Source organism: Octopus bimaculoides, chromosome 4, assembly GCF_001194135.2.
Source record: "Octopus bimaculoides isolate UCB-OBI-ISO-001 chromosome 4, ASM119413v2, whole genome shotgun sequence".
Classification (NCBI taxonomy): Eukaryota; Metazoa; Mollusca; class Cephalopoda; order Octopoda; family Octopodidae; genus Octopus; species Octopus bimaculoides.
The window spans coordinates 57488787-57505227 of NC_068984.1; the positions used below are offsets into that span (position 1 = coordinate 57488787).

The 16441-nt window shown below is 33.5% G+C and overlaps 1 protein-coding gene across 6 annotated transcripts in view; it reads left to right on the plus strand.

Moving 5' to 3' along the window:
* Positions 1 to 16441, plus strand: part of LOC106874706 (uncharacterized) — a 780999-nt gene that overhangs the window by 756256 nt on the left and 8302 nt on the right. For 3 of the 6 annotated variants that reach the window (XM_014922521.2, XM_052967085.1, XM_052967088.1), the window contains 4 exons: positions 8517 to 8645; positions 9203 to 9287; positions 9551 to 9709; positions 10860 to 10940. In XM_014922521.2, coding sequence (XP_014778007.1) covers positions 8517 to 8645; positions 9203 to 9287; positions 9551 to 9709; positions 10860 to 10940 — 454 coding nt within the window. Of the gene's footprint in view, positions 1 to 8516; positions 8646 to 9202; positions 9288 to 9550; positions 9710 to 10859; positions 10941 to 13305; positions 13434 to 16441 lie in introns of all 6 variants that reach the window. The other 3 variants (XM_052967086.1, XM_052967087.1, XR_008263925.1) reach the window with 2 other exon arrangements.

The following is a 16441-nucleotide window of genomic DNA, read 5'->3' on the forward strand; positions in this document are numbered from 1 at the left end:
AGTCCAAGGGTCAAAAGAAACGGTAGAAAAGATTACAGAGTCTATAACCATGGATGAAATAACTATGACTGTTAGGGTGGAAGGAAGAGTTCCACGGTGCTTCAAATGTGGCCTGAAGGGACACATAAGAGCGAACTGCCCTACACCACCCAAAATGGTAGAGGAGAGACGGCCTCCACCACAAGAGAGGACACAAGAAGTGGAAAAGGAAACCCCAGAAGATAAGGAATGGGAAACGGCCTGAGGAGGAAAAAAAGGAAAAGAAAGTAAGTAATTGTGAACCCCAACCCAGCCAGGGCCCATCCGCTCCCTTGCCACCTCACCCTACCCATACAGACACCAAACCTACCCAATCCCCTCCAACAAGAAAACAGAAAAAAATAAACACACACGATGAAAATAAGATTTCCCCTCCCCCTGTTTGTTTTGCTTGCGTTCTGTATGAGAACGCGGGAGATGACATGTTTAAAAGGTTGAACGATTGGAAGGATATGGTGGAAGTAGAATTCGTAGATGATGATGGTGAGACTACGATGTGTTATTTGGTAAACAAAGAACAATGGGAAATAGTAAAAAAGAATGATAAAGGCATTGATTGGTGGAAAGTCATCGGCAATAGAGGCAAGTTGCCGAAAAGGACTAATTATACTGAACTAAAAGAGGACTATGGAATTGAACTGCTAGATTTAAGGCATTGAAGGACAAAACGGTATCAATGTAACCACTCGATGTCGGGGGGTCGAGTGAGCATTTCGCCTCATTATATCATCTTTTTCATAATTCATTCTTTTCTTTTATTTTGTTTCTTTCTTTATACCTCCATTTTATAATTCTAGTTCCCTGATTGTGTTTGTCCCCTTCTATGTTTAGCCCCTCGTGGGTAATAAAAAAAAAAAACTTTGCAACCTTGCATGTTTTCATCGCTGTTGTAGAGAAATGAAATAAAGTTGTAGAAGATAAAATAAAAACAAAATAAAAAATAACTTTGGTGGTTCCTTTAAAATGAATGGAATAGCACATAGAAATATCATTTATGCACTGATAATTTAGAGTTCTATTGAGAAACTTGTCAGCTCAACTGTAATTAATAATACCTTTCTATGTTTATCCAGTATTGTTATTGTTTTAGATTGCTTAACAACCACTAATCTGTGTGGTATCTTCTGTACTAGCTGTATAGTTTGGTTAAACTCTAAATCAAATCTCTTATCTCAATTCATATCTCATTAAATACTTGGATTATATATTTTAATATTGGTAATGATATTTTAACAAGAGTTTTGGAGATCCATAGAAAAGAATTTAACAAAATCCAACACACTTAAGAACCTGATTTCTTGATTGTGTCATTCTAGATTATATTTTGATATCTAGCAGTTCTTAATTGACTCTTTCTCATATCGAGTTAACTTTTAATGTAACAGATAGTTGTTGTTGTTTAGCCCCATGCAGACCTATGATCAGAGAAATTCCACCCATAAACATATATTTCTTTCTCTGCCAAGGTATAGTTTCTGTAGAGTTATTTCATATGTCCTTCCTTTTTAAGAGAGGTGTTATTTAAGGTAGATTTCTAGCAAGTCCTGTAACTAGTTTAAATCCTTATATTTGGTAGCTCTTTGACATGAAATATTTCGATCCAACAGTTTAATAATATATCTGGGCACCAGCATAGCTAGAGAGAAGCAGAGGGGGTGATCCACCCAGGGTGGCACCACTTTTGGGTCTGCTGTAGGCAATATGTATTTTTTGTGGGGGCCTGGGGCAGCAAGCTGAAGGGCCCTCCCAGGCGGCACACACTCTGGTTACACTAGTGTAGTTGGGATGTACTATTATTTATGTACAAAGATATGTACACTGTACTTCTTCAACTTAATTTACAAATCATTGGAAGAGGAATTCAAGGTGGCAGAAGCCAGAGAAGTGGTCCAGTACAGAGACTCTTGTGATCCGAAGGTGGCTAAAGCAGGGATTCAAGTGAGGATTGGCAGGAAGTGGAGAGCAGGGGATGCAGTTCAAGAAGCAGAGGCAAGGCTGTGCCAAAGGAGACTTGTGGGAGTGGTCACACAAGGCAGAGCTGGGCTAGGTTCCTTTCCAACTCCCCAAACGAACACCAGCGGGAAGGAAGGGTGCCGCCTTGTTCAGGAGGAGGTGACCTGAATAATAATAATAATAATGATAACATCAAAATATACCTTAGGAATGAGAACCTAGGTTCGAAATTTCCCCATGACACCTAATGAAAGCTGGAGGGTATATCAGCTGAAACATTGTGTTAACAACAAACAAGATGAGGACAAATATCTATCAAATGTAAATAATATATTTCTGTTAATCTGTCAAGAAGCACCAGAATTACTTTTGATGTTGCAACATCATTAAAAATGTCTCCAGTTAATCAGCTTGTATCTTTTTACCTTCTTTACTGAGATAGTTTTAACAACTACCAAAATCTAATTACAACCATTAAAATTACTGCTGTTTTTTCATATAGATTTAAGACTTTGAAATAGCTGCCAGTCATATCTTGTATTCATTTTATTTTATATTTGTCTACAATGTAGCACAAATCTCTAAACTTTCTCGTATTTTAGTGTTAAAAGGTTTTGTTTTTCCATACAACATTAGTTTGTGGCTTTTATATGTATTGTAGAATTTTGTAGTGGATTAAGTTCTTTTCATATAGATTTATACTTCACTTGTTATATATATAATACCAACAGAGTGTTCTGTCTGTCATCTGAGAAGATTAAGATTTTAAAATTGCAGTTATATTGCTATAGATTTATTTCTAATGTTTCTGAGTGAAAATAAAATGTTTTCCTTTGACTTTTTTTCAAATTTTAAGTTTTAGTATTTCCAACTGGGGGAAATACTACTGTATATTTGTGACTGATAAGTCAGTCTGGAAATTAAGTTTGAGATCTAATGTGATATGATTGTCATGATCAAGCTACTACATTTTAGTGTTACTAATTTATAGAGACTAAGACTGGCATTCCAATTTAAATCTAGCAATAACTAATATGTTTTCCTTATACAATTTTATTTTATTTATTCAATTTCAATATATTTAAGTACATAATTAAAGCAAAATTAAACACTTGTTAAGGATAAAGAGATCTATTTCTCAAAGCACTTTTGATACCATCCCACCTGAGACTGTCTCTAATTCTATGACAGAAACTTTCTACTTTAATGTGATTTGAACTAAAAGATTCTATCGAAAATTTTTGTTAGTTTATGCTCCAAACACCAGCTTAATGATGATAAATTTATTTTACTAAATTCTTTATTTTCAAAATTATTTGAAGCAAAGGCAGTATATTTTAACAGAAATATGGTAACAAAAGCATATGCATAGGATTTTGTTCACTATTTTACATCTATTTTTTATATGCTTGTTTAATACCTGGAACTCAGATTTTCCCAGCATGTACAATGTATTCTAAACATCATATACTCAGCACCATGTGCAACTATGTAGTAGTTTGTAACTTTCCTTGGATTAATAAAGCAAGAAATAACTGCAAACATTTTGTCATTACATATGTGATCTAACTGGTAACAAATAAAGACAGTCTAAGTTAAAAATAGTCCTATGAAGACTATTGTGGTTTAGCTATGAGATAGCTTGATTGAGCAGACCTGGGCAGCCAAAACATCCCATGTTTATTTTCTCTTGCATTTTATTTAGGAATGTATTATCTGGTGTTTGTCTTTCTATTTTTGAGATAGAATGTGATTTGAGGGAGGTTTGGCAGCCATTTTTAACAGTTTCCAGTGCATAGATGTCTTTTGATGGTTCATAATATGAAGTAAAAATACAGATTCTTTTTCTTATTAGTGCTTCAAAACCTAGTTATAAAACACCAGATTGATAAGTGATTTGATACCATGTATTGAAACTAAAGCAATTACATCGTGGAAGATATTTTAATCATTTAAAGAATACACAAAAACATATGTTCACTTCCTACTTATTTCCTGAGATGCCAAAATCTTCATTGCACCTCTGCAATCCCAGTCACTGAGATAATTCCTCTGGAAAATAGATATAACATTTTTTGTGTGTTCCGAAATGACTAAAATGACTCTTCCACAATGTAATTGTATCAGATTGATGTTTATTAATTGCACTAGCACATCATCAAAGACTGTTTGGAGATATGTTTAGCAATAAATTTTAATTTAGCAGTTGAATTTTTGTAGAAAAACAGGGTTTTTTTTAACAGATTATGAAAACATTACAAGTGAGAGGTGTCAGTTGTTTCTCAAAACAACTGATTATTATAATTTCTGTATTAGAAAGCTCCCTACCTTCTATGGTTACTGAGTCATACTGCTAACTGAAATTAATGATACCTCCAGTTGTGGTATTTGAGTACCAATTGGAGACTGACATGTCATCAAATGACAGCCTTTATGTGCCATTGTTTAGCTCTATTGTAAATGTTATGTTTGGAGAAAATTTTTTACAGATAAACTAAAAAATATAATTTACCATACTCCTCCTTCACTTTTGATAACATGTTGATTTTCATTAGTCATTTCTTTGTTTCAAAGGATGTTTATTCTAAATGATATTTCTAAACAAAAGGAAATATTCCTTTAAGAAATTCACAAGTTTTGACATTTCTTCTTTCCATTATTCTCACCTAGTCTGACTAATCACATCATTTAATTGGTTCTTTTATAATTACTTTATCTAGATGTAATTTTACTGAAGTTGGGATTGTGGCAAGGTTCTCTAAATGTGGTTAGAATTATACTTTTTCATAAATTATCTTTTGTATTTTTGACAGAGAATATTGATTGAACTTGTCAAGATCTTATCTTTCTTCATTTTGTGAACCATATATTCTATCAATTTTAATATGATGCATTTGTTATACAAAAATTTGTTTTTAGATCACATTTATCTATATTGATAAATATGAATATGTTCTAAGGCAACAATTTGGCTAAGTCATTAAACCTGTGGTTCTCAACCATTTTTTTTATCTATGTACCCCTTTGTTTACTATTTTATTCTGGTGGATCCCTATAGCAATTCAATGTTTAACCCTTTAGCATTCAAACCGGCCATATCCGGACAAAATATTTAACCTGTTTTATACAGAAACTGACCGAATCTGGCCTCTCACCCCAGCCCTACCATGTCATTCTAAAACTAAAAAAATCACATCACTGAAATCTCTAAACTACAAGATAATGCATGATTAATTCAAAACAATATAAACAAACAAACATCATATTTGAGAGAATAATCCAAACACTAAAGGGTTAAAAACTAATTTTATAGATACTTCTTTCAAAATTCCTATTTTGTTATTCAGACATTAACTTGTGTAGGTTGAGTTATATAAAATGTTAGAGAAAGATACTTTATGGTACTTTATCAACTCTGAAAGGATGAAAGGCAAAGTTGACCTCAGCAGAAGTTGAACTCTGAACATAAAGCTGGACAAAATGCCACTAAGTACTTTACTAGATGCAGTAACAATCCTACCAGCTCGCTGTCTTCTCTCTCCTCTAATAATGGTTACTGTAACTCATTACACATGCGTGCATGCATGCACACACACACACACACACACACACACACACACACACACACACACACACACACACACAGAGTCCCATCACTCTTTACATACTGTGATGAATGGCCAAAAATATTGGTTATATGGAAAATAATGTGATAAAGCTGGTCCTTTGAAATACAAGTACTACTTATTTATGCTAGTCAAGTGGACTGAAGCAATGTGAAATGTCTTGCTCAAGGACACAACACGCTGCCAGGAATCAAACTCACAATCTTACAATCATGAGCCAAATACTCTAACCACTAAGCCACGCACCCTCATTAATATATGATAGGAGAAGGGACAGGTTTGTTGAAAAGAGACATAAATATGGTGGTGACAAGGTGTCAGAACACATCCTCAAACCTTTATAATTTGTGGGCTTATATAATGTGGAGAGCTCAGCCACTTGCATATTAATTTCATGAGCAGGTTATTTTGTTGGTCAGATCAACTGGAACCCTTGTCATCGTAACTGATGGAGTGCCGGTTATCATATATTAACCTCTCAATACCTCACATAAAAGTCCACTCTGTTTTCTCTTCTCCATCTAAGGCAAGGGAGTTGATGGGGTGGGGGCTCTGTAGTCTTGTGAATTACATTACTACCTCACTAGTGTTAATGCTATGAAAAAAGCACCTAGTGCACTCTGTAAAGTGATTGGAATTAGGAAGGGTGTCCAGCTGTTGTAACCATGCCAAAACTGAGATACTGGAGCAAAGCATGGCTTTCTGTACCATTGGATCTTGTCATGGTGAATGCACCTAGAAAGGAATGTGGGTGTAAAAATGATGTTGATTTGTGTTTATGTATATATATATATACAAATGTGGAGGCGCAATGGCCCAGTGGTTAGGGTAGCGGACTCGCTGTCATAGGATCGCGGTTTCGATTCCCAGACCGGGTGTTGAGAGTGTTTATTGAGCGAAAACACCTAAAGCTCCACGAGGCTCCAGCAGGGGATGGTGGTGAACCCTGCTGTACTTTTTCACTACAACTTTCTCTCACTCTTACTTCCTGTTTCTGTTGTGCCTGTAATTCAAAGGGTCAGCCTTGTCACACTGTGTCACGCTGAGTATCCCCTAGAACTATGTTAAGGGTACACGTGTCTGTGGAGTGCTCAGCCACTTGCACATTAATTTCACGAGCAGGCTGTTCCGTTGATCGGATCAACTGGAATCCTCGACGTCGTAAGCGACGGAGTGCAACAACAACAATATATACAAATATATGTATGTATATGTTCATCCATTTTACAACTGCTTTTCTGCCAAGTTGCTAACCCTTTCTTTTTATAAATAGTATGGCTGAGTGGTTAAGGGGCTTGCTTTGCAATCCCTCATTATGTGGTATCTTGAACATATTTCATTTTCTATAGCCTCATGTTGACCATAACTTATGAAACTGGATAAACAGAAACTTTATAGAAGACTACTGTATGGAGTGTAGCTGTAATTCAAAGGCCCAGCTTTGTCACTTACTGTTTCCCCTCTAATTCTGCCTAAGAAATTACATTAAAGATACATGCCTTTGTGGAATGCTCAAACAATTACATACTAGCTGGCATTTCAATGGATGGAATGCCTATCTTAGTGTTGAATCTTCATTATTGAAGTTGGAGACAAGCATTCAACAGAAAAATGCTGTACCTTTAATGTAATTTCTGAGGCTGAACCAGAGTTAAACAGTGACAAGGCTGTACCTTTGAATTACAAGTAGAATCCATTTCAACAGATATGCACATCTGCAAATATACAACATGCCATTCTACTTCATTCTTATCAGGCTATGAATGACTGGATTTGATATTTACGGCTGGTTGTGCCAGTGGCACGTGAAAAGACATTCGAGCTAGATCGCTGCCAGTGCCGATGGACTGGCCCCTATGCAGGTGACACGTAAAATACACCATTTCGAGCGTGACTATTGATCGTTACCAACGTCGCCTCTCTGGCACTTTTGCCAGTGGCACATGTAAAGACATTTGAGCGAGATTGTTGCCAGTGCCGATGGACTGGCTCCTGTGCAGGTGGCACGTAAAATACACCATATCGAGCATGGCTGTCGCCAGTACCACCTGACTGGCCCGCGTGCGGGTGGCACGTAAAAGCACCCACTACACTCTCGGAGTGGTTGGCGTTAGGAAGGGCATCCAGCTGTAGAAACTCTGCCAAATCAGATTGGAGCCTGGTGTTGCCTCTTGGTCCACCAGTCCCCAGTCAAATCGTCCAACCCATGCTAGCATGGAAAGCGGATGTTAAACGACAATGATGATGATGAGGAATGCAGGAACACATGCATCAATCACAGCCCAGTGTGTTTTCATACATGTTGTCTGAGAGGAGAATTTTCTACTAGGACTATTTCCACAGCAGAAGGTCTTCATATGTTCAAGTGTGCTTAAACATGTTTAATATGACTTTATGCGTGCGCGCGCACACACACACACACACAAACACTTGTGTGCATAGACAATTGATTTTATCCTGGCATGATTGTAATGCAGAACATTATTGTTCAAAATCCAAATACTGGTCTTTAGGTTAATTAAGCTAAAGAAATATAAAAAAAAAACATTATGATTCAATGATTCCCCAAATCAAAAAAATAAAACCTGTGTCTTTTAGTGATTGTATTAACACTACATTTCCTAAGTATTTCATTATTCAGTCAATTCTTATGATAGGAAATGTGTTATTGTGTTATACTGTATTTATTACATCCTATCACCTCCTAACAGTTAATTACTCCTAGATAGAAGTCCGTCTACTTGCTTCTAAGATGCAATACTGCCTGCTTTATTCACTGATGTAATCACCTTTCTTTTACTTTCACAACAATGTATTTTATATTTTCTGTAATTTAGTTTATGCAACTCTTCTTATTTATGAAATATTTTACATCTTGTCACATTTATATCATTTCAGGGTCCTGATTTATTAGAAACTAGTTCTGAATTAATTTATTCTGGGGAACTAAGTAAAGTTAATTCCAGTGGTTGGACACAGGAACGCTACTTTTTCTTATTTGATCATCAACTTATCTATTGTCGTAAGGTGAGACACTATTCAATTTGTATATTTATTAAACCTTTTTCCAGTTTTTATGCATTTTCTCCATTTATTTATATTGTGTTGAATAGTTATTGTTGTTTTTTAATAACCTTATAGCTTTATATATTTCTAAAAGACAAAGTAAATTTTCTTTGAAAATATGCACAGTGGGCAAACACGTTTACATAAAATCTTTTTTTTTTTTTTTTTTTTTTTTGTAAAAATATGACATGATGTATTTTTTAAAATAAAAATCAAACATAACTTTAAAAATATCTAAAGTTTGCTAAACCTTGTGTTTGATATAGGAGTGAAAATATTGAAGTTGTAAAGCATCTTCCATTTAGATATTTCTTGGTAAGGAAGGATCTATGTATATATTATTATAAAAGGAATATTAGTTTTCTCCTCAATCCCATACCTGAACTTCATAACAAATTTAATGTCTAATAATATATTATCTCTCTAATATATATATATATATAGTTGATGTTTCAAGTATTAGCCTCCAATGTAGTCACATCAGAGATATGATATTAATATATATTTTGTCTTTTTAGGATCTTTTAAAGAAAAATTCTTTCTCATTTCGAGGAAGAATATATTTAGACCACAGTAAAATTTATCCAGTTGTAGATGGAAGAGGTAAGCAAACATTTAATATTGATGGTTACAGTGTGCGTGTGCGTTTGTGTGGCTTGGTTATTCTGTTCATTTATTATGCTTAGGTAACTTCTTTTAAATTTGTAAGATTTTTCTTGCATGTTCATATATTTTTATGTAATCATTTAAGGGTTCCTTAACTGCCCAGTCATTGTACCCAATAAATTTTTGTTCTTCTGTGCCTATCTTATTCATAAGCATCATATGTTTGTTGATATCCTCATTAGTCTGTCCATTATTTTCAGACCCCCAGTTTAATGTATATGTGAAAAATGGTTGGAAGCTTCATGACAACAAACGGAACAAATCCTTCTTAGTGTTCAGTAAAAATGCCGTAGAGAAAGATCGATGGCTAAAAGCATTTGATGAAGAAAGGAAGAAAGTGAAAAGTGATCAAGAAAATGGTAAGACACATATTTTTACATTTCTGTTAAGCATTTTTTTTTTTTAAACAAGTTGTTTTGATATGAATACAAGTCAGTTGCATTATTTCATACTGACTGATCCCTTACTAGAGGTTGGATTTGAGAGAAGTTCATAGTTTTCACGATATCTACAACAATGTTTTCAAGGATTCTTTGCAAACTTGAAGTACAATTTTTTTTTTTAATTTGTTATTTGTAGCTTTTGAGTTTTGTTTTACAAACATTTTCCATATAAAAGTGCCAGTCAGTCTGTAGAACAAGTCGTTGTTTAGCCCCTCTGCTCAGATCAAACAGACCTACAATAAGGTATTCCTGTCATGACCTTCTCCTTTGTGTCCTTCCATTTTTAATATGGTAAAATAGAATTTAAAGGAAATTTGGCTGTTATTTCTTCCAAGTTGAGCAGCCAATCAGAAGCTCTCTCTCTTTCGTTGCTTGTGTTGGAGCAAGTGTTTCTCATTGGTGGATGTTCTTCCTAACACCTATTGCTCAACTATAAGGGTGAAATCTATTGTCAGCTAGACAGATGATGTGTTCTATCCAAGAGCACAATTATATAGCCGTTATGTTTGAAATCATGATTGTGATCAGTTGTGAAGCAACAGTTTAACTGCAGTAGTTATGCCTCATGTTGATCTAAGTAGTTTTATAAAGCTTAGATGAAACAGGTGAACAAAACAAGTTTTGAAATGATAACCATCACAAAATTTATGAGATATTTCACAACTAAATGGCCATAGGCTCCTTCTTGACTTAATATCATTACTGCTTTACTGCTAGGTTGTTCAATTGCATATTGTACAAAGAAAGAAACAAAAAGACTTTAAAGATAAACGAGGTTAAGTTGCAGGAATTAATTTCAAAGTAATAATTAGTACCCAGGTAAAAAAATAATAATAATAAAAGGCAAAAGCATAGTGAAGATAACAACAAAAATAATGAACAAGATAGACAGCTATTGTGGAGAAAGCACTGTGGAGAGAGGGGAAGGGGGACAAAACGTTAACTTATGTATATAACCTTTAGTCAGTTGAATATGTGTAGCTTTTTCTCATCCTATTTAGGATATCAAGCATACTCTCCATCAGTTGACCTAGTAGCTATGTATATTTTAACCTCTTTCATGTAGGTTTTACTATTCCACCAAGCTTGCGGAAATCTTGTGCACGAAACAGTTTCAGAACAAAAACACAACCAGAACGGCCAAAAGGTAAAATAAAAACTTCATTCCACTCATTTTTTTTTTTAAATAAAGCATATTTGTAGAAATTTCTAGATGCTAGTTTTAGATGTTTTTTGTTTTTTCTTCATTCTTACCATTTTGGTTAGCAAGCACGAGAATACAGTTTTGTGCATCAATGCATAGTAGTTCTTCTCTATATTAAAAAATGAAAATATAAAATACCATTCCTCTGATACTCGTGTCTACTGGTTAAGTTATTGTTTTACCTTCTTTTCCAAAATGCACGGATAACTGTTTTCTTAACACTTTTTTTTTTCTCTCTTTTACTGAAATTCGGATACACTGTTTCTTATTTCTACTTCACAATGCCAAGAAGTGTTTCTTTCTTTCTGTTCCTTTTGAATTGATTCCATTGTTTTTGGTTTCAAATTCTGTTTTGTTCTTCAGTTGCAAGTTTTTCTTTCTCTCCTTTTTTTTTTTCACTTTAATTTTTATTATTTATATTTCATTAATAGTTTTAATGAATTTTTTTTTCTGTGTGCTCTTATCTACCTAGATTTTAAATAAAATGTACAAAACTATTCTGCTAGCTGAAATGTATCATCATTTTTCGGTCTTAGATGAAGTTATGTAAAACATTCTTTAAATAAATACAGTATTTTCATGTGGATATAACAATTTACAATTGAAGAAAATAAATCTCCCTCAATGCTCTTTGCACATTGTAATAAACTATACTATCAAATTCTTAGTAAAATGAAACAAAAATCACTATTGTAATATTAATTAAATGAGAGCAGCATCCAGAATTCACTAAAATTATCTTTCTCCTCCATCCCTTTCAGTAATAAATCTTAACAAAATTAAAATCTTCCTGTACCCTACATTCGCTAAACTTCATTTAGTTAAAAGTCCTATACCACTTAATTTTAAGTTATGTTTTCTTATTTGTCATATTATATAATGTGTGTATGTGTATGAATGTATATTCTTTTACTTGTACCAAGTCATTGACTATGACCATGCTGGGACACTTCCTTCTAAGATATAGTTCATTATATCAGTCTCAGTATTTTTTTTATCAACTTAAGAAGGATGAATGGTAAAGCCAAACTCTTAATGCACATGGGTGTAACAAAATACCAGAAAATATTTTGTCTAATGCTTTACCAATTCTTTGCATATATATATGTAAAGAATTGCTTTACACATGCATGCACACTTGTTCATTTCCAAACTTCTGTGAAAAATGTGTCTGGCCATGGGGAAATATTAACCTTGCTTGGAAACACGTAAGGGCTGGCAACAGGAAGGACAACCAGCTGTAGAAAATTTACCTCAACAAATTCCATTTGATCTATGCAAGCATGGAAAAGTAGACATTAAATGGTGATGATGTATAAACTACAGCCAACTCTCAGTTGGACATGACTTGGTGATATATATACCATGCTTTTGCTAATTACTTTAGGTGTCTCTCCATGTCATGAAAAGGCATAAACACTTTTTTCAGCCTTCCTACATCCAAGATATGACAGCTGAAGGACAATATGATATACCAGCACTATGATGGTAGTTTTTGCTTTTTTCTACGCCAGAGGTATTTGGCTTCAGAGCACAGTAAGCCAGAACAAATATCACAAAGCATTTTATGCAATTCCCTAATGATTCTTCCAATCAGCTGTTTTAAAAGTGAAAATTATTATGACTTCCCCTTGGAATTTTATTGTAACTGTTCATCAGCATCATCATCATCGTTTAACGTCCGCCTTCCATGCTAGCATGGGTTGGACGATTTGACTAACGCCAACCACTCAGAGAGTGTAGTGGGTGCTTTTACGTGTCACCCGCACGAAAACGGCCACGCTCGAAATGGTGTCTTTTATGTGCCACCCACACAAGAGCCAGTCCAGGGGCACTGGCAACGATCTCGCTCGAAAACCCAGGAGCTTTGTTGTGTGTGCTCATACACATACATACACACTTGCTTTCATGAATACATGTGTGTTAATACTTTTGGAATACTCCATTTTGATTTTATTTAATTTTTCTTCTCTTCCTTCCTTTGAATGCCTTCTACATTTCTGATTGATTAACAAATTAGATTTCTGTGTATATGTGTGTGTATATGAGTTCTATCTAACCGTACTAGTTATGCATATGTTTTGCATATCACACATTCTGATGCACTTTATTGGTTGAGAATTCAAGATGCTTGCAAACTAGACTTCCCTTTTTGGAAGTCCAGGGTATTGAATTTTTAGTGTTGGAGTTGGTGAATGAACGGAAGTACGTTAATTGAATAAAAGATTGATAAGAACATTACTATCTGTTCATAGAATATGACAAAAAAAAAAAGTCTTTATGCAAATGTTATGTACTGTGATTTCAGGCAAATTCTCTGGATGGTTGTCCCGGAAAACTTCCATATGGTAGGTTTTTGCATGCAATATGAGCTGATCATTATTCTAGTGTGTGAAGATGGACGCAATCTTGAGCAGACCTATTGTAAAATTTCTGGTGAGCCTGCTGCTATGAAAGGCATGCTGCCTGATAACAAAATACTTGCTCAGTTATAGTGTTTATAAATAAACCAAAACGTTGGAACATTTTAAAATCTCTTCTTCACCTTAATCCCCAATTTGTTAAATATTTAGAAATGTATGTTGGTGGCAAAATATGTGATTTGATGCTATATAAATTCCAGTTGTGTCCAAAATTGTTTTAGTAGAAAGGAACTAAATATATATATATATATATATATATATATTTTTTTTTTTTTTTTTTTCCTAATTTGTATCTATAAATATTAAATTACCTGGAAGGCTAATACTATCAATAACATACCAAATAACTAAGTTTAAAAACTAAATTTTCTAAAAGGAAATTAGAGTTTCTTTTGAAATTTACACTGAAATATTTGGTAATAATTGCGTGTGTGTGTGTGTGTGTGCATACACACCTGCACACACATACACATGTGAAATGTTTTCTATACTTAGCCTTTATAAATAAATAATACAAATTTAAGATATCCAAGGTAGCATTATTTGAGGTGCTATGGTCAGATTGTTGTTGTAATTGAAGTAGACTGCTTGCTTTAATTTAATACAAGACTTTCTTTGGATTTTTGCTTTTCAATTTTTAATTTCCATTTTGTATTTGCTTCCAAATTTAGTTTAATCATAGCTTATTTTTTAGAAATATATTTCCTTTATCTTATTTATATCATCTGTGTTTGACTTAACATCATATCTAATTAAAATTTTGAATATTATATACACTTACAAAATTTTATTAAAAAGCAATTTTTTTTTTGAGGGATATTTAAATTTCATGAAAAATTTCTTTTCTGTTGACAACAGTGCTAATATGGTAAAATGGTTACATGATGTGTTAAATAGATTGAGTTCAAGTTTTCTGTTGCTGTCTTTTTTTCTTTTTTCTTTTTTTTTTTTTTGGTGTTTCTTCTGAGTTACTAAACAGAGCTCTAACCTCTGCTTAAATCTACATTTTCTGCTGAAATGACTAAGAAATATGCTTGATAAATGGATTTAACTGAAGTTTTCTGTTGCTGTGTTTCTAATTTCTATAATCAGAGCTTTTTTTAACTCCTGTCTAAATATATCTACACGTTCCATGTAGACTTAAATATTACTATTTTGTATTGTTTTAATTCGTAATCTTTGTCACTTCATTAGCAATTTGATGTCAGTGAGTGCTATATCTTTTATCTCTTACTGCAATCATATAATGATTGGATAAGATATGCCCAGTGTGGTTTATATTCATATTTATATATATATATATATATATATGTATATATAAAAGCTAGAAGTAAGGTATTTTTGAAGGAACACATTGTTAACTCTCAAGATACTAAAATTAGCTTCCTGATTTGACGTTTAGGTTTCTTATTTATGTTTGATTTTGGTTGAGTTGTGATAGTTCCACCTAGCTTTCAAATGATTATTCTTCATATATTTCTGTGTACATGAGATCAGGTAACTGCATAAATTAGTGTTAGCATTTTTAACGTAGGAAGCTAATTAGAAGTAATAATTAATGAAAAAAAAAAAAAATTGGGGATTTATTTTTTTGCAAGTAAAGGAAACAGCTCCTGACAGTTTCCACTTTTATTCTGGACTTGCTCAGCAAAATGTAGACTTCACATAACTAAAGTAGTCATACATGGTGTAGCAGAGAAAAATAGAATTCTTTAATAAATTATTCAGGAAAAAAAAAACCATTCACATGAAGAAAAAAGTTACTGCTAACATAATTAATCTCTGAAGCATTAAAAATTTAAATAGACAACATGCTCTTGGATGCAATATATCTGAATAAAAGATTGGATGATCACAGCTGGAAAGCCAATGTGATCATAGGTCTACTCAAGACTGACAGGGGGTTGGATGACAAAATGACTGGAAGAACTTATCAGACATCTAAGGCACTTGATCATGAGTATTGTTATGGGGAAACATATAAGACATCATAAAAGAGTAAAGATTATCTTGCTCTTTTACAAGCATTACTTATCAAAAGCTGGAAATCAATCAGTTTTTTAAAAAGTGTGTTTGTTTATTTCTGATTTTGGTCCAAGTTATACTATTCATATACTTAACACTCTGTGGAGTGAAGTATATTAGAGACTTCTCTTAACTTGTTAAATTATTTTGTTAACATTTCAAATGACCTGGTATTTGTCCTCTCATCCTTAGGAAAGCAATGAATTTTAAATTAGGACACCTGCCAATGAAGGAACATTTATGTCCTTTTTCAATCTGCTAGAAATAGCTGCCAAATCTTCCATAAATCCATCTAAGGGATATATTGTGTTGGCCAGTGTAGTTTGTTATATAGAAAAGGATGATATCATCATGGTTTGAATGCTTGTAATCACTGGCTTACTTGAGCTAAACATGAAGCTATGGAATACAACCCATGAGATGTAGTTATGTATCTTTATACATCTTGACAGATTTCATTTCTATCAAAGAAAAATAATGTAACATTAATCTTGACTGGTATCACTTTTGAAGTACTATTAAATTTAAGTGGAGAATGTATTTTATTTTTTTACTGGTTTCAGTTATTGACCTGTGGTAATGTAGGGCACTACTTTCTAGGATTTTTAGTCAATTATAGTAACCATAGCACTTGTTTCAGTGTTATTTTATTGTTCTATATTATTTCTGATTGGCTAAATTAACATTCTGGACCCAAAATTAGTCTTGTTTTAGCTGGTTGTGTTGTCAAACAGATACAGACACACATATGAATGTGTATACATGTGTGTACACACATACAGAGATATAGGATGGGTTTGCACTCAGTTTCTGCCTACCCTATTCCACTCACAAAGCATTGATCAGCCTATGGTTATAGTAGAAGACACTTGCCTAATCTGCTCCAGTGGGAATAAACTTGGAACTATACATATGTGAAGCCAGCTTCTTAAACCACACAACCATTCCTGTACCTGAATATATATATATATATATATATATATATATATATATATA